Genomic DNA, 21,753 nt, shown 5'->3' on the forward strand with positions numbered 1-21,753 from the left:
ATCTCATTGAGGTTTTGATTTGGATTTCCCTGATGCCGAGCGATGTGGAGCACTTTTTCATGTGTCTGTTGGCCATTTGGATGTCTTCTTTGGAAAAATGTCTGGGGCGCCTGGGTGGCTCAGTTGGTTAAGCAACTGCCTTCAGCTCAGGTCATGATCCCAGGGTCCTGGGATCGAGTCCCACATCGGGCTCCCGGCTCAGCGGGGAGCCTGCTTCTCCCTCTGACCCTCGCCCCTCTCATGCTGTTTCTCTCTCGCTCGCTCTCTAATAAGTAAATAAATGAAATCTTTAAAAAAAAAAAAAAAAATGTCTGTTCCTGTCTTCTGCCCATTTCTTGATTAGATTATTTATTCTTTGGGTGTTGAGTTTGATAAGTTCCTTATAGATTTTGGATACTAGCCCTTTATCTGATATGTCATTTGCAAATACCTTCTCCCATTCTGTCGGTTGTCTTTTGGTCTTGTTGAGTGTTTCTTTTGCTGTGCAAAAGCTTTTTATCTTGATGAAGTCCCAATAGTTCATTTTTGCCCTTTCTTCCCTTGCCTTTGGTGATGTTTCTAAGAAGTTACTGCAGCTGAGGTCGAAGAGGTTGCTGCCTGTGTTCTCCTTTAGGATTTTGAGGGACTCCTGTCTCACATTTAGGTCTTTCAACAATTTTGAGTCTATTTTTGTGTGTGGTGTAAGGAAATGGTCCAGTTTCATTCTTCTGCATGTGGCTGTCCAATTTTCCCAACATCATTTGTTGAAGAGACTTTTTTCCATTGGACATTCCTTCCTGCTTTGTCGAAGATTAGTTGACCATAGAGTTGAGGGTCCATTTCTGGGCTCTCTATTCTGTTCCATTGATCTATGTGTCTGTTTTTGTGCCAGTACCATACTGTCTTGATGATGACAGTTTTGTAATAGAGCTTGAAGTCCAGAATTGTGATGCCACCAGCTTTGCTTTTCTTCTTCAACATTCCTCTGGCTGTTTGGGGTCTTTTCTGGTTCCATACAAATTTTAGGATTATTTGTTCCATTTCTTTGAAAAAAGTGGATGGTATTTTGATGGGGATTGCATTAAATGTGTAGATTGCTCTAGGTAGCATTGACATCTTCACAATATTTGTTTTTCCAATCCATGAGCATGGAACGTTTTTCCATTTCTTTGTGTCTTCCTCAATTTCTTTCATGAGTATTTTATAGTTTTCTGAGTACAGATTCTTTGCCTCTTTGGTTAGATTTATTCCTAGGTATCTTATGGTTTTGGGTGCAATTGTAAATGGGATTGACTCCTTAATTTCTCTTTCTTCTGTCTTGTTGTTGGTGTGTAGGAATGCCACTGATTTCTGTGCATTGATTTAATATTGTGCCACTTTACTGAATTCCTGTATGAGTTCTAGCAGTTTTGGGGTGGAGTCTTTTGGGCTTTCCACATAAAGTATCATATCATCTGCAAAGAGGAGAGTTTGACTTCTTCTTTGCCAATTTGGATGCCTTTTATTTCTTTTTGTTGTCTGATTGCTGTGGCTAGGACTTCTAATCTATGTTGAATAGCAGTGGTGATAGTGGACATCCCTGCTGTGTTCCTGACCTTAGGGAGAAGCTCTCAGTTTTTCCCCATTGAGAATGATATTCGCTGTGTGTTTTCCATAGATGGCTTTTATGATCTTGAGGTATGTACCCTCTATCCCTATACTCCGAAGAGTTTTGATCAAGAAAGGATGCTGTACTTTGTCAAATGCTTTTTCTGCATCTATTGAGAGGATCATATGGTTCTTGTTCTTTCTTATATTAATGTATTGTATCACATTGATTGATTTGCGGATGTTGAACCAACCTTGCAGCCCAGGGATAAATCCCACTTTGTCATGGTGAATAATCCGTTTAATGAAATGTAATGTACTGTTGGATCCTATTGGCTAGTATTTTGGTGAGAATTTTTGCATCCATGTTCATCAGAGATATTGGTCTGTAATTCTCCTTTTTGATGGGGTCTTTGGTTTTGGGATCAAGGTAATGGTGGCCTCATAAAACGAGTTTGGAAGTTTCCCTTCCATTTCTATTTTTTGGAACAGTTTCAGAATAGGTATTAATTCTTTAAATGTTTGGTAGAATTCTCCTGGGAAGCCATATGGCCGTGGGCTCTTGTTTGTTGGGAGATTTTTGATTAGAGCTTCAGTTTCCTTAGTGGTTATAAATCTGTTCAGGTTTTCTGTTTCTTCCTGGTTCAGTTTTGGTAGTTGATACATCTCTAGGAATGCATCCATTTCTTCCAGATTATCTAATTTGCTGGCATATAGTTGCTCATAATATGTTTTTATAATTGTTTGTATTTCTTTGGTGTTGGTTGTGATCTCTCCTCTTTCATTCATGATTTTATTTATTTGGGTCATTTCTCTTTTCTTTTTGGTAAGTCTGGCCAGGGGTTTATCAATCTTATTAATTCTTTCAAAGAACCAGATCTTAGTTTTGTTGATCTGTTCGACTGTTTTTTTGGTTTCTATTTCATTGATTTCTGCTCTGATCTTTATTATTTCTCTTCTCCTGCTGGGTTTAGGCTTTCTTTGCTGTTCTTTCTCCAGCTCCTTTAGGTGTAGGGTTAGGTTGTGTATTTGAGACCTTTCTTGTTTCTTGAGAAAGGCTTGTATTGCTATATACTTTCCTCTTAGGACTGCCTTTGCTGCATCCCAAAGATTTTGAACAGTTGTGTTTTCATTGTCATTGGTTTCCATGAATTTTTTAAATTCTTCTTTAATCTCCTGGTTGACCCATTCATTCTTTAGTAGGATGCTCTTTAGCCTCCATGTATTTGAGTTCTTTCCAACTTTCCTCTTGTGATCGAGTTCTAGTTTCAAAGCACCGTGGTCCAAAAATATGTAGGGAATGATCCCAATCTTTTGGTACCGGTTGAGACCTGATTTGTAACCTAGGATGTGATCTATTCTGGAGAATGTTCCCTGGGCACTAGAGAAGAATGTGTATTCTGTTGCTTTGGGGTGGAATGTTCTGTTAATATCTGTGAAGTCCATTTGGTCCAGTGTGTCATTTAGAGTTGATCTTTTGCTTAGATGATCTGTCCATTTCAGTGAGGGGGGTGTTAAAGTCCCCCACTATGATTGTATTGTTGTCGATGTGTTTCTTTGCTTTTGTTATTAATCGGCTTATATAATTGGCTGCTCTCATGTTAGGGGCATAGATATTTACAATTGTTAGATCTTCTTGTCGGATAGACCCTTTAAGTATGATATAGTGTCCTTCCTCATCTCTTATTATAGTCTTTGGTTTAAAATCTAATTTGTCTGATATAAGGATTGCCACCCCAGCTTTCTTTTGGTGTCCATTAGCATGGTAAATGGTTTTCCACCCCCTCACTTTAAATCTGGAGGTGTCTTTGGGACTAAAATGAGTCTCTTGCAGACAGCATGTCGATGGGTCTTGTTTTTTTATCCAATCTGATACCCTGTGTCTTTTGATTGGGGCAATTATCCCATTTACAGTCAGGGTAACTATTGAAAGATATGAATTTAGTGCTATTGTATTGCCTGTAAGGTGACTGTTACTGTATATTATCTGTGTTCCTTTCTGGTCTATGTTACTTTTAGGCTCTCTCTTTGCTTAGAGGATCCCTTTCAATATTTCTTGTAGGACTGGCTTCATGTTTGCAAATTCCTTTAGTTTTTGTTTGTCCTGGAAGCTTTTTATCTCTCCTTCTATTTTCAGTGACATCCTAGCTGGATATAGTATTCTTGGCTGCATATTTTTCTCATTTAGGGCTCTGAATATATCCTGCCAGTCCTTTCTGGCCTGCCAGGTCTCTGTGGATAGGTCTGTTGCCAATCTAATGTTTCTATCATTGTAGGTTACAGATCTCTTGTCCCGAGCTGCTTTCAGGATTTTCTCTTTGTCTCTGAGACTTGTAAGTTTTACTATTAGATGTTGGGGTGTTGACCTCTTTTTATTGATTTTGAGGGGGGTTCTCTGTGCCTCCTGGATTTTGATGCTTGTTTCCTTCCCCCAAATTAGGGAAGTTCTCTGTTATAATTTGCTCCAATATATCTTCTGCCTCTCTCTCTTTCTTCTTCTTCTGGGATCCCAATTATTCTAATATTGTTTCATCTTATGGTATCACTTATCTCTCAAATTCTGCCCTCGTGATCCAGCAGTTGTTTATCTCTCTTTTTCTCAACTTCTTTATTTTCCATCATTTGGTCTTCTATATCACTACTTCTCTCTTCTGCCTCATTTATCTTAGCAGTTAGAGCCTCCATTTTTTATTGCACCTCATTAATAGCCTTTTTGATTTCAACTTGGTTAGATTTTAGTTCTTTTATTTCTCCAGAAAGGGTTTCTCTAATATCTTCCATGCTTTTTTCAAGCCCAGCTAGTATCTTTATAATCGTCATTCTGAACTCTAGTTGCAACATCTTACTGATGTCCGTACTGATTAGGTCCCTGGCAGTTGGTACTGCCTCTTGTTCTTTTTTTTGAGGTGATTATTTCCATCTTGTCATTTTGTCCAGAGGAGAATAGATGAATGAGAGAACAAAATACTAACAGGGTAACAATGACCCCAGAAAAATATACACTAAACAAATCAGAAGAGACCTTCCAGAAAGTGGTCGCTTTTCTGTTCAGAGAGTTGCTGCTATTCTTTTCTTTGATCTCCTGTTGAGTTTGTAGGTGTTCAGAATGGTTTGATCCCTATCTAGCTGAGTTCCTGGGACCAAACAAAATTTAGGTCTCCTACTCCTCCACCATCTTGCTCCTCCGGTACCAATGAGATCTTATATTAAAAAAATAAAACCCAACAAAACTTAATGTTAGATTTTATGACTATAGTCTTAACTTACTGAGAGACAGATTTTTTAATTTATTTTATTTATTTTATTTTATTTTTAAGCAAAGGCGCAACATTGTTCTAATGCCACCAATTAAAGGTTTAATAAGCTGTCTGGAGAGCTAACATTGCCTGATAGATACATTAATCATTTAATTTCCACAATAACCTGAAAAGGTTGGCCTCATTAATCACATTATTGATATTGCATGGAAGATCTGCCCCAAATCAAGTGGCTAATAAGTAAATTCAAACCCTGTGTCTTATTTCCCATCTCTTATTCCCCCTAATCCTTTGAAGCACCAAACACTGAGTTTGGGATGAGTGGGAAGATACAGAAGGGCTAGAAGCCACTTGGCAGGGGTGGTTTATACACATGGTTGGCACATTTTTTCTTAAAGGGCCAAATCGTAGATATATTAGGTTGTGTGGGTCAAAAGGTAAAATTGAGAATATTATATAAGTACTTACATGACCATTTAAAAAGGTAAAAACCATTCTTAGTTCATGGGCCATGCAAAACAAGCTGGGAGTCATTTCTACCCTGGAGACTATAGTTTGCCAGCCCTTGGTACAGACTGTGTAGAGAAAAGCTGACAGGGGCGCCTGGGTGGCTCAGTCATTTAGCGTCTGCCTTTGGCTCAGGTCGTGGTCCTGGGGTCCTGGGATCGAGCCCCACTTCAGGCTCCCCGCTCAGTGAGAAGCCTGCTTCTCCCTCTCCCTCTGCCCCTGCTCGTGTTCCCTCTCTGCTGTCTCTCTCTCTGTCAAAAAATAAATAAAAATCTTAAAAAAAAAAAAAAAAAGAAAGAAAAGAAAAGCTGACAGAATATGAGGTCAAATAGATGTCCTGCAAGGCTGATTATAGTTCTGAGGTTCTGATTTAAAACCCAATTTCAGTTTATTACTGATTTGATTTTTCAAATCCTGAGACCTCATCTTCCAGTTTATGGGGCTCATGCAATTGGCTTGGCTCTTTATTACCTTTAATTAGAGAATGTTACATGTTATAAGCCTTTTGAATTTCCCCAATGGATCCTATTAAATCAGCTTGGATGGTTTTTGGGTAACTGAGTAGAATTCAGGTTAGTTCTCTGTAGCCAGGTTCATTCCTTTGGAGACTAGAGAATTCCAGAACTGTGAGTGACTTGTGAGGTCTTTGAGTTTATCCTCCAAATCCAGGCACTTTTCTAAGAATATGCTTATAATACACACACACACACACAATTTATTGAGCACCTACTTCATGCCAAATAGCATACCAAATGCTTTCATGTATGTAATTTCAAACTCCCATCACTCGTATAAGAGATAAACAAACCCGGCTAAACCATATCAATAATTGTGTTGCTAGCACCAGATGGCTCATAAAGGATATAATCTGGCATGGTTGGGGAGTAGAAGAAATGTGTTTAGTATCCAGTTATTTGCAACAAAGAGCAATGCCAGTTACCTTTTTTTTTTTTTTTTACTGCATTTTGTTTGTTTGTTTTTGCTTTAAGTGAAGATAAACATATTTATTTTTACACAAATGTTTGGCTGGAATTCCCTCTTTCTAGAAATGTAAATGTCAACTAAAAGCCAAGAATATTCCTTTATAAAACATTTTCTTTTTGAGGAAGGGAGAAATACATCCTATGGAAAAAAATCCATGTTAGTGAACTATGACTATGAGAATTATATTCTTTGCTGTAAAAGTCAAAGGAGGAAATTTAAAGCAGGTCAATTTTTTATTCTACACATTCCCTATGCTTCAGCAGATTAATGTCAATTTGAAATGTTACTTTTAATTACGATTTCAACTGATGTTAGTACATTTCCAAGAAGGAACTACAGTTAGGCAGTTGAGGTATGGTAGATAGAATGCTGGGCTGTGGAAGAGGGCCCCCTTGGATCCCATCTTCCCAGGTCTGCCCCTAGTAACCTTTCCTGAATGTACTTCTTGACCTCTGTGTACTTCAATCCTAAAAAAAAAAAAAGAAAATATCTTAAAGTCCACTCCAGTGCCAACGTTCTATGATTTAGTGAATGTAAATTTAAGAAGAATCTTGAACTAAAAAACACTAATAATCTTATTATTTTTTAAAATGTAGCTTGACCATTTATTATCTCAATGCTACTGCAAAGGGCCAGAAGACAGCAAATCTGGATCTAAAAAAGAAGATGAAACAGGTAGGATATAATTTATTTCATTAACATATTACCTTTATTAATGGCAAGTAATAGTAAATACCAGTAAACCTCATGTTCTTTTCTCCTTTTTGTATTGTGTAGCAAGCTTTGGAGAACAAAATACGCAACAAGAAAATGGCGGCTGCCCGAGCAGGTTGGAGAAATGTTTATGATGACAGTTTTTCCCCTACAAAAAAATGCTCTTCCTTCTTTTTCTTTTCTCTCTCTCCAAATGGGGCATTTGATGTGGTGTGGCATTATTGCCCTGAGTGAGTCATTCCACAATTTTTACTGTTCACTTTTTGAGACCCTCTCAGGCATTGTATCCAGAAGGCTTGGTTGGTTTCCAGTGGGGGAAAGGCAAGAGAAGGAAAAATCCAGAAATGTAAACTTGGCAGTAGTAATAGGAAGGTGACTTTGCAACTGACAGAAGATGAAGACATCCATATGGTCATATACAAATAGCTGACACAAGGGGCACCTGGGCGGCTCAGTCAGTTGAGTGTCTGCCTTCTGCCTAGGTCATGATCTCAGGGTCCTGGGATCGAGGCTCAGGTCTGCTTCTCCCTCTGCTCTCCCCCACCCACTGATGCTCTCTTTCTCTCTCTCAAAAAAATAAATAAAATCTTTTATTGAAAAAAAAAATAGCAGACACAAATACAGAGTCTCTCCTGCTCAGTGGGACCATTTTTATATATAGATGGACACACTGGGAAGATACCATTAGGCTCTTCTGAACTCACCACTGTTGATCTCCTGGAGCCTTTTCTAAGTCATTAATCTCTCTTTTTTTGTAACCACCTTAATTTTAAAAACATTCCAGTAAGGCATACCCCAATTTGCCAAAATCCCTGATGTGCTCTGCTTTCCACATGGAAAAGTGATGTCCAAGAAGTTTAGGGAAAATTTTTTCAAACTTTTCCCTCATTCTTAACTTTAAAACTCTTAGTATTACTAGGGCTCTCCCCTCCTTGTAAGTAATAAAACTCAACCCAAATTGGTTTAAGTAGAAAAAAACAATAAATAAATTCATTAGCCCACACAGATGAATAGGAGAGTGGTATATGGATGGCTTCAGGCCAAGTTTTATCCCAAGTTTAGAAGTGAGCAGGGCTGAGCCCCATTTCTCTGTGGTTCTTTCAACACTACTCCTTCCATGTTGGCTGACCTTAATGCCAATAGGAATGGATGCAGCAAATTTCCAGTGCTATGTTCTTGTGTTACACTTGACTTAGATTTTTTTTTTCATCACTAGGCTACTTGTTTCTTTAATGGCATTTAAATTTTTTCAGCTTTGACAAGTAAAATTGTAATACATTTTAAGTGTACAATGTGCGTGCTGATATGCATATCCATTATGAAAGGACTCCCACCACTGAATTCATTAACACATCCATCGGCTCACATATTTACCTTTTTCTTTTTGTTGAAAGGACTTAAGTTCTACTCTCTTAGCCAATTTCAATTATATAATACGGTATTGTCAACAGTAGTTCACTGTGTTATACCTTACAGTCTCGGACCTTATTCATCCTATGGCTGAAAATTTGTACCCTTTTACCAACCTCTCCCTAATTCCCCCACCCCCAAGCTCCTGGGTACCACCAAGCTACTCTTTGTTTTCATGAGTTTGGCTTTTTTTTTCTTTCTTTTTTCAGATTCCACATATAAGTGATACCATGCAGTGTTTGTCTTCCTCTGTCTAGCTTATTTTACTTCGAATAATGCCTTCGAAGGCAGGTTTAGCCACATTGTTGTAAATGGCCGGGTTTTCTTTTTTTTATAAAGCTGAATATTATTATATTATTATGATGATATTATATGTATATCACATTTTCTTTATCCATTTCTTCATAGATGGACTCTTACATTATTTCCATCCTCCCATGCTGCAATTAGGATGGGAATACAAATTAATGATTTCCTTTCCCTTGGATATATATCCAGAAGTAGGATGCTGGATCATATGATAGTTCTATTTTTAATTTCTCAAGGAAATTTCATGCTGTTTTCCATATTGGCTGTATCAGTTTACATTCCCACCAACAGTGCACAATGGTTCCCTTTTCTCCACATCCTCATCAGCATTGGTTGTCTCTTGCCTTTGTGATAATAGACATCCTAATGGTGTGAGGTGCTATCTCATTGTGGTTTGGTTTGCATTTTCCTGATAGTGATGTCGAGCACCTTTTCATGTACAAATAGTGACCATGTGTATGTCTTCTTTGAATAAATGTCTATTCGGGTCCTTTGCTCATTTTCAAATTAGGTTATTTGGTTTGTATGTTGTTGAGTTGTATCATTTCCTTGTCTATTTTGGATATTAACCCCTTATCAAATCACAGATATATTCTCCCATCCCAGAGGTTGCCTGTTCATTTTATTGATGATTTCCTCTGCTGTGCAGAAACTTTTTAGCTTAATGTTTACTTTTGCTTTTGCTGCTTTTGTTTTTGGTGTCAAATACAAAAATCATTGCCAAGACCAAGGACAAGTAGATTTTTCCCTAGATTTTCTTCTAGGGGTTTTATGGTTTAAGGTCTTACATTTTGTGTTGATTTTTGTGTATGTTGTAAGATAGGGTTCAGTTTCATTCTTTTGCATGAGGATATCCAGTTTTCCCAGCACTTTTTATTGAAGAGAATATCTGTTCTTCATTGTGTAACCTTAGTACCTTGTCAAAAACTAATTGGCCATATATGCATGTGTTTATTTCTCATTTCTCTATTCTTTTTTTTTAAAAGATTTTATTTATTTTTTTTAGAGAGCGAGAGAGAAACAGCATGAGAGGGGCAAGGGTCAGAGGGAGAAGCAGGCTCCCCGCTGAGCCGGGAGCCCGATGTGGGACTCGATCCCAAGACCCTGGGATCATGACCTGAGCCGAAGGCAGACGCTTAACCATCTGAGCCACCCAGGCGCCCTCTCATTTCTCTATTCTGTTCCAGTGATCTTACTGTCTGTTTTGATGCCAACACCATACTGTTTAATTACTATAGCTTTGCAGTATAGTTTGAGATCAGGATGTGTAAGAGCTCCAGCTTTGTTCTCCCTCAAGGTTGCTTTGGCTATTTAGGATATTTTTGTTGTTGCATCGAATATAAGGATTGTTTTTTTCTATTTCTTTGAAAATGCCATTGGAATTTTGATAAGGATTACATTGAATCTGTAGATTGCTTTGGGTGGTATGGACATTTTCACAGTGTTAATTCTTCTAACCCATTAACATGAACTATCTCTCCATTTATTTGTGTCTTCTTTAGTCATTACGTAATGACCTTCTGTGTCTCTTGTTACTGTTTTTGGCTTAACATGTATTTTGTCTGAAATAAATGTAGCTACACCTGCTTCTGGTTTCCATTTTCATGGAATATCTCTTTCCATCCCTTCACTCTCAGTTTATGTGTGTCCTTAAAGCCGAAGTGAGCCCCTTGGGCATCTTGTAGTTGGAAGCAGGTACGTCACACATATCCACACTGCTCTTGTATTTGCTCTAGATTATGACTATAACTTAACATGGTCGAATTAGTGTTTAGAATAGTGAGCGAAAAGTTCTGACTTCTAAGATCTGAATTCTAGTTAAAGCTTACTGTTACCTTTATTGTTTTAAGTAATGATATAATCCTATTGCATGCTATTTATTTGATATTTTCCTATAATTTGTACTTAAAAACATATACAACCATTGTAAAGGCAGATACTATCTTATTCATAGTTGTTACTACAGAACTTTATACATAACAGTCATCCAGTAAATACCTACTGAATTCCTACTGGCCAATAAGGAATTCTTTGATTGGAAAAATTTAAACAGGATACATTTTTATATTAATTACATAAGCAGTACTGAATAAATATTATAAAAAGAGAAGAACGTTCACTTTCCCTCTCCTGAAAAATAAGAAATATAGAAATATTTTGAATATAAAAATGCTAAATATTATGGCAACGTGGGGCACGTTTGGAAGACACAGGTTTCAGATCACCTCTTTCTGAACATTAAGCACAATGAAAGCTAAATTGTCACTTGCTTCTTCATCTTTTCTCTCTCTCTCTCCCTCTCTCGAACAGCTGCGGCTGCTCGTGGCCAGTGACTTTCATAGACACGCTGGGACCCAGAAGTACTCCTCACCTTGCTGTTTAAAAGCAATGACTCACGTAAAGGGCAAGAACACAAGCATTGTGAAGTTGCTGTTCCCCTGTTCTAACTCTCATGGATTGTCAAGGTCATGCTGGTCAATCAAGACATCATCAGGCCTAGTTCAGCTGGGAGGATCTCCACCTTGTTCCAAATTAAGGGATTTGCTCCTGCACCACCACTTTCTCCCCTGACTCGTTTCCCTGGGATCTCTTCTAACAAACTGAGTTTAAGAGTGCATATGATTCAGCAATACAGGTTACTGGCTTACCTTTTGGGTTAATTAAAAATACTTTGCTCGTATGGACTTCCGTTTTATACACTCCTTCTGCCTTAGTTTTCTTTGCCTTGGATCAGAGATATTTCACCATTTTTTTCCTTCAGAGTTCAGAAATATCTTAATAAAGTATTCATTGTAATTTTTCATTAACTCACAGTTTGAAACCAACATCTTGTTTTCCATTTTTTTTCTGTCTCCCCATCCAGGGCCCCCACAACTATACACTCAAGACTTTTTATTTGCTGCTGGATTCAGTATGAAAAGAAATGGGCTTTTTAAAAGAAAAATCCTAAGGGAAATAGGGGCTAAGTAGCCCCGGGTTGAAGGTCTCTCAGCTTAGGACATACATGGGTCTTAGACAACCCACCTTTTTGTGAGTTAAAAAAAAAAAAAAAAAAAGACAATTTACATGATTGCAACTCCAGCACTGCCTGATCATGACCTCCAGTGATCACATCTCCTGAGTTTAGATTCTAATATTCCATAATTCGTCTTTGCTTTTTTGTTGAGGTTGGGAAAACATACACTTTTATGGGGGGGTGAGCTTTAGTTTATAGATGTGTTTAAGCATTATTACTTATTTGAAGTTTGAATGGACTTTGAAGAGCTGCAATCAATGCCCTCAGCCAGGCTTCTTGTGTGATTTTAATTACGTCTGCTCACCCACAGCGTCCTTTTCCAGAACTAAGCCAATTTGCTTGCCATTCCCTGCAATTGACTTGCTGGTTTTTGTTACCATGTTGAGTTTTTCCTTCTTCACTCTTGATCTGGCCATGAAACTATCTCCCTGTTCCTCTGCCAATCCATGTGCTCATCACTTGCTATGATACAAATTCAAGATGTACTTCCTTTGGTCCAGTTTTCCAGATTGGCCTCCAACTTCCCGATAGGTTTCCTTGGGCCCTAATGTCTTTAATTCAGAGTCTATTATTTATACAGATTTTCCTGTGATTTTTAACAGTTCTTTATTGTTTCCTGTATGCATGGATCATCTTTCCTCTCCGGATTGGAAGCTCCCTATGAGCAGGGATCCTACCTTTTAACTCTTTTGTATGCCTCATAAGTATAGTGCTGTCCACAGGTAGGCACTGAGTAAATGCTTGTTAATTAAATTGAATCAATTCAACCGGCATCAGCTGCCCTGTGAAACAAAAACTTCTGTTATCTGCATGAAAAATGTTACTATGATATCAGAAATGGAATTATCTGTTGCTCTGCAGGGTTTATCATCTCATTCGATTATAATGCCCATGAGTAAATAAAGCTAATGGTTATTTCTACGTGGATCATTTTTGTACTGTATAGTAATAAGATTAGAGAATTGGTTTATATGTGTTGCCAAGTTTACAATGTGGATGACAATCCCTTGTTCTTGATCTACTTCATAACAAAGATGATGAGAGATGACAAACTGTCCCCCAAGGACGTCATCTCCTAAAGGTAATTTCCTTTTTTTTTCAGTCTAGTTGCCATCTGTCACCATACACAGTTATTAACAATACTATTGACTATATTCCCTGTGCTGTGCATTGCATCTCCATGACTTACTTATTCTATAATTGAGTTTGTACTTCTTAAAACAACTGTACTTTTGGAACAAATGCTCATGGTATAAGAATTCAGGCATGATATTCTAAGTTTCAATCTTTCTAAAAATTATGTTGGATTTTTATGGCACCTAAATACCCACCTGATTTAAGTTAAGCATTTTTAGAAAATTTAACCCTTTTAGCCTCCAGAGAGCTGCCCCAAATATTTCCACAGTCCCACATGAACAAGCATCTGCCAGAGTTAAAGCCATTTCCACAGTTGTTGGAGGACTATTCTGATAATAGCCTTGTACCGGGAAGGTTCTGATCGCTATGATCTAGTTCTATATCATTATTTCTATATATAATGATCAGAGCCATGGGGAAAATTTTAGAAGGCAAATGAGCAAACCAACCAGCCAGACTGCACCTTTCATTTTTTTCTCAGGGGAATAAAAAAAAACAAATTCTGGCAAATATATGTGGAAACTAAATTTACTTCTCTGAAGAGCTTCACCATCAATTTGAAAACTGAAAGACTGCATTTTGACACATGGTTAGAATCATCTCCTTTGGCTTCTGAGAGGAGTACATAGTTTAAACCATATCAAGGGGTTCATATTAACAATACTTTGACCTAAACTATGTTTTCTTATCCTGATGGATCCCTACCTGTACCAGATCCATGCTGGCCAGGTTTGGAAATGTATTTGGTACCCAAGTATTATCATATGGTGAGGTATAGTTCGCCTAGTTGCCACAGGGGGTCAGCCTTTGCTATCTTCACTCCTCAGTGGATGAGTTAATAAGAAGAGGTTTGGGGGTCCATTTCCCTGCCTTACTCTTCAGTGCTGGAACCCTGCCTTTAACCTAGTCCACCCTACTGGAACTTGCAATATTTCACTTTGCTCTACCAGCCCCTTTCCTCAAGGAATATGGGTAGATTGTGGGGAAGTGGGCTTGTAATACATGCTGGGACCACACTGGGTGCATGATCACCAGGAAGCACCATGAGGTAGTACATCTTCATCCATTTGATAAACATTTATCAGATACTGTGTGTCACACGTTTATCAAACATAATGTATCCCAGTATCACCTGCTCTTTATATTTTCTCCCAATGTTTTGTACCACCTGACATATAGATCTTCTTGGTTTCCAGAATCTTCTAGAATGATACTACAACTTACAAAGCCATTTTAAGGTTGAGGAAAATCAATGATACCTTTCCATTTCAGGCAAGACTGTCCCTTTCTTCACCATGACACAGATATTACAGTACATTGTCAGAAATTGGAAAAGAGTTTTACTATCTTTTATTCTCTGTCAAGTGCAATGCCAAGCAAAATCCAGATGTTATCCTCACCTTTCCCAGCCTTCTTCCAAAGCTAGGATTTTTTGATGGGCAAATAACCCTGGACCTCAGTATTGGCATCACATGCTTAGGGAATGGAATGCAAACAAAGGAGTTTAACCTACAATGGAAAACCAAGTTCTCTGGGGGGAAACGAATGAGATGGGAGTCTGATGACTTTTATTTCCTCACATGAGTCAAAAATATAATATCCAGTTATAACTTTCTTTGGCCTTGTTTGGTGTACAAGGATAAAAGGGTCTCCACAATTTATTTGTCAAGAAATATATCCCCAAAGAATAAGTAAGCAGGCTTCAAAAACAAGAGACTTAAGAATGGGATTGGCAGGTGTTCTCAGCTCTCAATGCAGGTATGCACTTGATCTTTTGGAAGACAGACATTGAGACTTAAGAATGTATTTTTTTTTTTTAATGAACTATAGTCATGGCCTCTTTTTGTCTTTACTTCCTGCAAGAAGGAAATGCCATAATGTGATGGTGACAGGAGTTCTGAAGCCCCTTTATGAGATTTATTTTCCTCAGAGTTCTCTGGCAATAGATTGCCTTGATACTTGGCCTTGGATGGTCCAGCTGCCTTTTCCAGGATGGGTTTTGGTGACTTAGTAACTATGAATAATGGAAAAATATATATAAGAAATACTTGACCTCTTCTGAGGACATAGGTATTATATAACACCCATCTTGTTCATACACACCCGGAAGTTTTCATACAAATCCTTGTGGTTATTTAAAACCTCATAATAGGGACGCCTGGGTGGCTCAGTCAGTTAAGTGTCTGACTCTTGATTTCGGCTCAGGTCATGGTCTCAAGGTCCTGGGATTGAGCCCGCGTCTGGCTCTGTGCTCAGCGGGGAGTCTGCTTGGGGCTTCTCTCTCTCCCTCTCTCTCTCCCTCTCCCCCCACCGGCACACGAGCTCTCTCTCTCTCAAATAAATAAAGAAATCTTTAAAAAAATAAAAACTTATAATAGAGGTACGTGTTCATTACAGCAAATTTAAAAATTTTGAATAGAATAAAAAAGTAAAACAACAACAACAACACAAGTCCACAATCCAGAAAAACTGCTGTTAGTGTTTGAGCACATTTTTTCCCTTCAGATTCACACACATATACACACAGACTTCATAAAATGTTTTGGATCATAAGATATATTTAGTTTTATCTTACTTCCTTATCTAACATTTTCCCATGTCATAAAATTACTTCAAGACATTTTTTAATGGCTATAAGATATGTCCCGTGACTTAAAGGGAATTGTTCAAAATCTCATGTTTCTCATCTCTGAAAATGGGGATAATAAGAGTCCTACCCCCTAAAGTTTCTATTTGGGATTAAAAGATAAAGCCTGCATAGAACATAGCACTGTGCCTGGCATGTGGTCAGTGCTCAGCAATAGCCATTGTTGCCATCCTTGTTTTTAGGGAGTTCTAAATAATTGTAGTTACGGTATAATTAATTTTTCTGCTTGACCATACATATAAGCTCTGTGAAGTAATTGAGAGCACTATTGAGATGAGAATTATTCAGAGCCTGGTCATAACTTTTATAGGAATAGGATACTGAAAATATCATAGTGATCCCCAATATCTACTTTTAAATAAAAACAAGATTAGTCTTAAAATACTAAACTTACACGCATGCTGAAGTCAGATGCTTCTTTCTAAAAAAAAGAAAAACAATCCTGCTCTGTTGGTTCTCTAAACACCTGCTTACTTGCTCTATCATATAATCCAGCCATGGAATTAGCAATCTAATGCGCTTATAAATTAGAGCGTAAGGCCCTATGGGTATGGTTAGCATTTTGCAGGGATTATATAAATGGGCTAAATGAGGACCAGTGAGTCAACAGGAACAGAAAGTGTGACTGAGTTGAGTGCTAAAATCCTAAAATGCTTTTTTTCTTCTTTTAGGATCAAACTTTTTTCCTATATGAGTATATAGCACAGATTTGATAATAGACGTAAATGGGAGAAGTGGCTTCAGTACACATTTTGAGAAATGAGTCTCTGTATTAAGGCAGGCCAAACTGAATGACACTAATTAAGAGAAATTTTTTGTGAATGTGGTATTGTTATGCCTGATGTGAAAATACCTGCAGAAGGAGCCATTGGCTGGAAGTACAACTGATCTCAGTGGGACATGGAATGAGTTGGTTCCATGGGAAATGTTTGTCCCTGGTGAAGTAAGAGATAAGACCCAGTGGACATACTCAGCCTTTGAATCACAGAAAAGGCTCCATACATATCAACTCAACAGACTATTAGATTAACGGTGGGGGCTGAATGTGGCAAGGCAGTTGGGGGTGGGGGGGTAAGGAGCACTGACTAGGGAGTCTAAGGTTTGAGTTCAAGTTCTGTTCCTGACTAAAAGCGTTATTCACTGGCCATGTGCTTTTCTGATTATCATTACTAGCTTTTTGACCTAGGCTGACTACCTACCCTCACTAGGCTTCACTTACCTCATCTTTAAAGTGGGTTATAATCGTCTTTGTTCAAATTGCTGTAGGAATTGCATGAGATGCTGCTGTTGATGAAAACCTCCCTGCCCTGTTTAGCATGAAGCACACAGTTTAGCGCATAGTTAACAGTTGGGTCAATATTACCCATAATTCTCCTTTTTCTTGTCAATCAAATACTTTTATTTGAAAATGTTAGTCATGTTTTAGTTAAAAAATTAGGATGATTTTAGTTGAGCTAAATCAGAGAGATATTAATCTGAAACCAGTTGCAAAGCAGCTTTTACTCAGTTGGAAAAACCCAATCTTTCACAGACCCAATAAAAACAACTGTCCGGGGGCACCAGGCTGGCTCAGTCCATAGAGCATGCGACTCAATCTCATGGTGGTGTTCGAGCTCCACGTTGGGTGTTGAGGTTACTTAAAACAAGTAATGAAACAAAACAAAACAAAACAAAAAAACCCTGCTCAGATTATTTTGGCACATTCTTAGTATTTTTTAGAGGGGTGTGTTTTAGTAGCAGAATGGCTTAGCAAATATCACATAAGCCGCATTGAATGAATAAAAATGTCTGTGCTTGAGCATTGGGGCCCCACTGCGCTAGTCCTGTCTCTACTACTGATTAGCTGTTTGAATTTGATAGGAATGGGGCAGCCTCTCTCAGTCTCATTCGCAAGATAAGGGCGTTGCACAGCGTGATGTCTCTGATTCCTTCCTGTGCTCTAAACCAGAGCTGCCCCATCAGGTAGGCACCAGCCATACGGGATGACTGAGCCCTTGCAACATGGCTGGAAATTGAGATGTGCTATAAACATCAACTTCACCCTGATTTGGAAGACTGTGTGAAAAGCTACTGCAAAATATCTCATCAATATCTTTTTCCTTTTGATTGAGTGTGGAAAAGATATTATTTTGCATATTTTTGGCTAGATGAACTAAATTACTAAAATTGCTTTCGCTTATTTCTTTTTCCTTTCTTTAATGTGGCTACTAGGAAATTTTAAACATGTGGCTTCCATGTGTGGCTCCATTCCCTTTCTATGCGACAGTAAATGCTGCTCTAAAAATTCTGTTGATGAAATAAGTTTTTGTGATGGTTTCAATTCAATTGTACACAGAGCTGGGTTTCAGCCACGCTGGGAAATTTATGATAAGCTGATAGACCCGGCGGCTTCCACCCATCTGATTTCAGCAGTTGATTTGCGTTAGGGGTGGGGGATGCTGCCTTTGAGGAAGTGGGAAAAAGAAATACAAATGGATTTGATTAGAGTCCAAAGGAGACGGACAGAAACTGCAGACTGGATCTGATGGAGCAAGCTGGTAGAGGGAGGACTCCAGGAAGTGGGGTACATGTGATGCTCTGCCGGTGGCCAGGGGATGAAGCCTACCGCCTAGAAGGGAGCAGAGACATTCTGCTCACCTGTGAATGGAGCATGACACAACTGTGGTGCTACCATCAATTGGCAGCTCAGTATGGCAGACCATAGGAGATGACCCACTGGAAAGGGTTCTGGTGTCTCCACGACAGACATCCATGACAGGCCCTTCTCAGATACTGGTTTAAGGGACTGGAGGAGCAAAGTAGAGCACAGAGCAAGCTTCATGGTGAATGAGCCTGAGAGATCAATTCATAAACTATGGATCAACAAACATAAACATGTGGCACTTTGCACGGTACTAATGTGTACGTACCAAGACATGGATGCAGTACATTTGGGATCTTCATGTTGATAAATACCTCCTTTGGACCTAAGGCTGGTAAGGTCCAAGGAAGGATTTTTAGCTAAGCAGCACTAATAACCTTTTAAAAATCAAAGTTTCCTGGGGAGCCTGGCTGGCTCAGTCCGAGCGTACGACTCTTGATCTTGGAGTTGTGAGTTTGAGCCCCATGGTGGGTGTAGAGATTACTAAAGTAGAATAGAATAGAATAGAATAAAAATTAGTTTCTTGAAAGCAATGACATGCCAGGTCAAAGAGTGGTGTCTTGCCCAGGTTGTCTGGGAGGTGTAGGGGGCCCAGCGAAGAGGGAGGAAGTAAGTGTTGACAGACGTATACTTTGACACTTTTGTATTGCCTTAAGTTGCTTTATACCTAGGGAAATATAAACGGGGATCACAGAGCTTCCTTTTCTGGGACACAGGGATAGTATTCTTGAGGCAATGACAGTATTGAATACTAACTCATACCATTTCCTAAGCCTATGAATTAAAAAAAACTAAATTATTACTCTGCAATAGCATTTGTGGTTCATTTTTCTTAAAGATGTTTGTCACATGGCTACTGATTACCTTCTTGCTGTTAATATGCATGCTGATCTGTGATAAACTATGAAAAATTAATAAAAGACGTGTGGCCCTGTGAAGGAAGACATTTCCTTCCCAATTTTCAACATTATTTAATTCTTAAACCCACTTCAGAGTTAGAAATTATGAAAAATGAATGTCAAAAATCTGTGACTCACAAGTGATACACAGTTATTCCTAGATGACTCCAATGAATCCTTTTTAGCTTTGGGGTTCATTGGGTTCATGGTCAGGGTCACAGCGACTGCTGAGAAGTGTTTCCCCCTGCTAGTGCACAGCCCAGCAAAGTGAATTGTTACCTCCTTGATTGTGAGTGATCGCTCTTTGTCTTCCTTAATAACGTCAGCTAGACTTCCAAGACTCTCAGCTCTTCTCCCTTTCCTATTCTTCCTGGGGATAACATCTGAGACTATACAGAATCAACCAGTCTTCAGTATAAGTTGGGAAACTATCCTATAAGGTACATAAATATCTGTGGGACATTAGCCTCAGGCACTGTAGTAGGCTCCAGAACCCAGAATTGAACACAATCCCCCCTTTCCATAAGGAGGATCTAGACCATAAACCATTACAAAAACAAACAAATACCCCAAATAAACACATGAGTAAACTGGAAAGAATAAAGCAACATCTGCCACTGATAATGGCCAAGAGAAAAGTAAAATGAAGGAAATGTGACCAGGGGAGCTTGTCAGGGAGAGTGACACTGGGCTGGGGACAAAGCTGATAAGAAAGGGACACCCAGACGGCACTTCTTTGAATGTTTTGATTACTTACTCCCTCTTGGGGAGTGAGAGGGACCTCACAAAAAGAGTTTAAATTACAGTGAACTGGATAGTTGGAAGCGTGACCATCATTTGCTTCTTTTTGAGAAATGAACATTATTTAAAAAATGGTGTTGTAGAGTATAATCCATACCTGCTCTACATAAGTATTCTGTTTAGTGAAAAAAGAAAGCCCAGAGGAATTGGATTGGATGAGTATAAGAAACGATAAGAATGCAGAGGCCTCCAGATAGGGACTGTTTTTCCCCAAAGTGACCCAGCCAGGAAGTGACAAAGCTGGGAACCAGAAGAGCCCTTAAGTCCATGTTGTGTGCTCTTCCAAGGACATTGGCGCCTTTTTGCTACGCAATTCCTGCTTAACAGGGATTACAAACTCAGACTCCAACAGAGGCCAAGAAAATAACACAGTAAGTTGTTTAGTGATATATGTTGGAATGAAAAAGGACTGTCTTATCTTTAGGGAGCTTTAACTCTTCCGTTCTAGCTAATTATTGCAGAACCAGGGCTTCCAGAGCTTCCGATTTTTAAAGGGAACCCAGAAACCTGAATTTTTATGTCACATACCAAAATATTTTAAATGTTAATAATTAGCACAAATTCATACACACACACACACACGCATACATGCACACTCCATTTGTCAGCAGGATGCTGTCCAAGGGCCATCAGGATACACTCTATTTTTGATATTATAAGTCCTTCACATAAACAGCTCTCTTTTGTACACTCTGAAACCATTTGTCAGAGCTTTGCTGTCTTTTTTTCTTCTTCTAAAAAATGCAATTTTTTTTCGGTTCGCTAAGGCATATTCATGCTTTTCCTGCACAAAAAAAACACAAACCATTCTTTGAGTTCAGCTCTCAAAATATACTACCACAAGGGGGAGCTCAAACTTTTTTTTTTTTTTTTTTAAGTTTTACATGAGGTTAACACTAATTAGTGCAGGAACAGAAACTATTACCCTATGACATTTTAGGTTACTCCTTCCTCCTGAGATTGGCAATGCGGCTTGATTTTGTGAAGAGTTGTTTAATTAACTCTGAAAACAGACAGCAAACAAGCTCGATCCAAACCCAACAACACAGCATATCAGCCGACTTTTAATTTTAATTTTATTTTATATTTTGTTGTTTTTATTTTATACATTTGATTCAGTTTTTCTTTAAACCACACTACGTGCTTTAGGCAGAGGGAAAGGAGCAAGAAGCATGTAGCACATTGGGGTCCCATAGGCCTATAATTCAAATTTGAAATTAAAAACAAACAAAAACCGCAGGATTCTCTGAGACAAGAAATAGATTTTCACTTAGGTAAAGGAAAAAAAACCCCTGGTTAGTCCCCAGGGACTGAGGTACTTGAGGACACTTCTCCCTTTAGCACCTAGCTGTTTCTTAGATTTCCAGCTTCAGTACCTTTGTGTCTCTTGGAATCTCTGTGAACTTGGCTCTCCTAACACATCCATCCGCACATCCTGAGCTGAGATGTGGTTTGCTTGTTGTTTTGTTTCCTGATTGCTTCTGCGGTCTGGAAGGTGCTTTACTGGCTGCACCTAGACTATACAGTTGGGATTTTGTTGTTGTTGTTGTTGTTGTTTTTCAAATAACTCTTGTTTCAAGGCTCAGCTGGAATCTTCCCAGATCTTCTCCATCCACTTGACTAACCTACTCTTCCCCAAGTTCTGAGCACCACACAGGAGTTCATCATGCAGTCCTCACATGAGCCTTGGAGGTTGTCTCAAAGGTCTTCTCGTATTGCAGATACCAGCAAGGATAGTGGTACTGGAACTGGGCGGGTCTCATCCACTGGGTTAGACGGGTTTGGCACAGCATCAGCTACATGGCCTTATCTTAGCATTTATAACTTCTCCTTCACCTTCTTTTCCTTCTCGTCCCCTTCCCCTT

At 38.7% G+C, this 21,753-nt stretch overlaps 1 protein-coding gene across 1 annotated transcript in view; it reads left to right on the forward strand.

The window, feature by feature from the left end:
- Positions 1 to 13,261, forward strand: part of TMC1 (transmembrane channel like 1) — a 136,645-nt gene extending 123,384 nt beyond the window's left edge. Inside the window, exons 18-20 of the mRNA XM_044920750.1 lie at positions 6,911 to 6,989; positions 7,092 to 7,143; positions 13,137 to 13,261. Coding sequence (XP_044776685.1) covers positions 6,911 to 6,989; positions 7,092 to 7,143; positions 13,137 to 13,261 — 256 coding nt within the window. The remainder of the gene's footprint in view (positions 1 to 6,910; positions 6,990 to 7,091; positions 7,144 to 13,136) is intronic.
- Positions 13,262 to 21,753: the final 8,492 nt, after the last annotated feature.

This window comes from Neomonachus schauinslandi, chromosome 13 (genome assembly GCF_002201575.2).
Source record: "Neomonachus schauinslandi chromosome 13, ASM220157v2, whole genome shotgun sequence".
In the NCBI taxonomy this organism is placed as follows: Eukaryota; Metazoa; Chordata; class Mammalia; order Carnivora; family Phocidae; genus Neomonachus; species Neomonachus schauinslandi.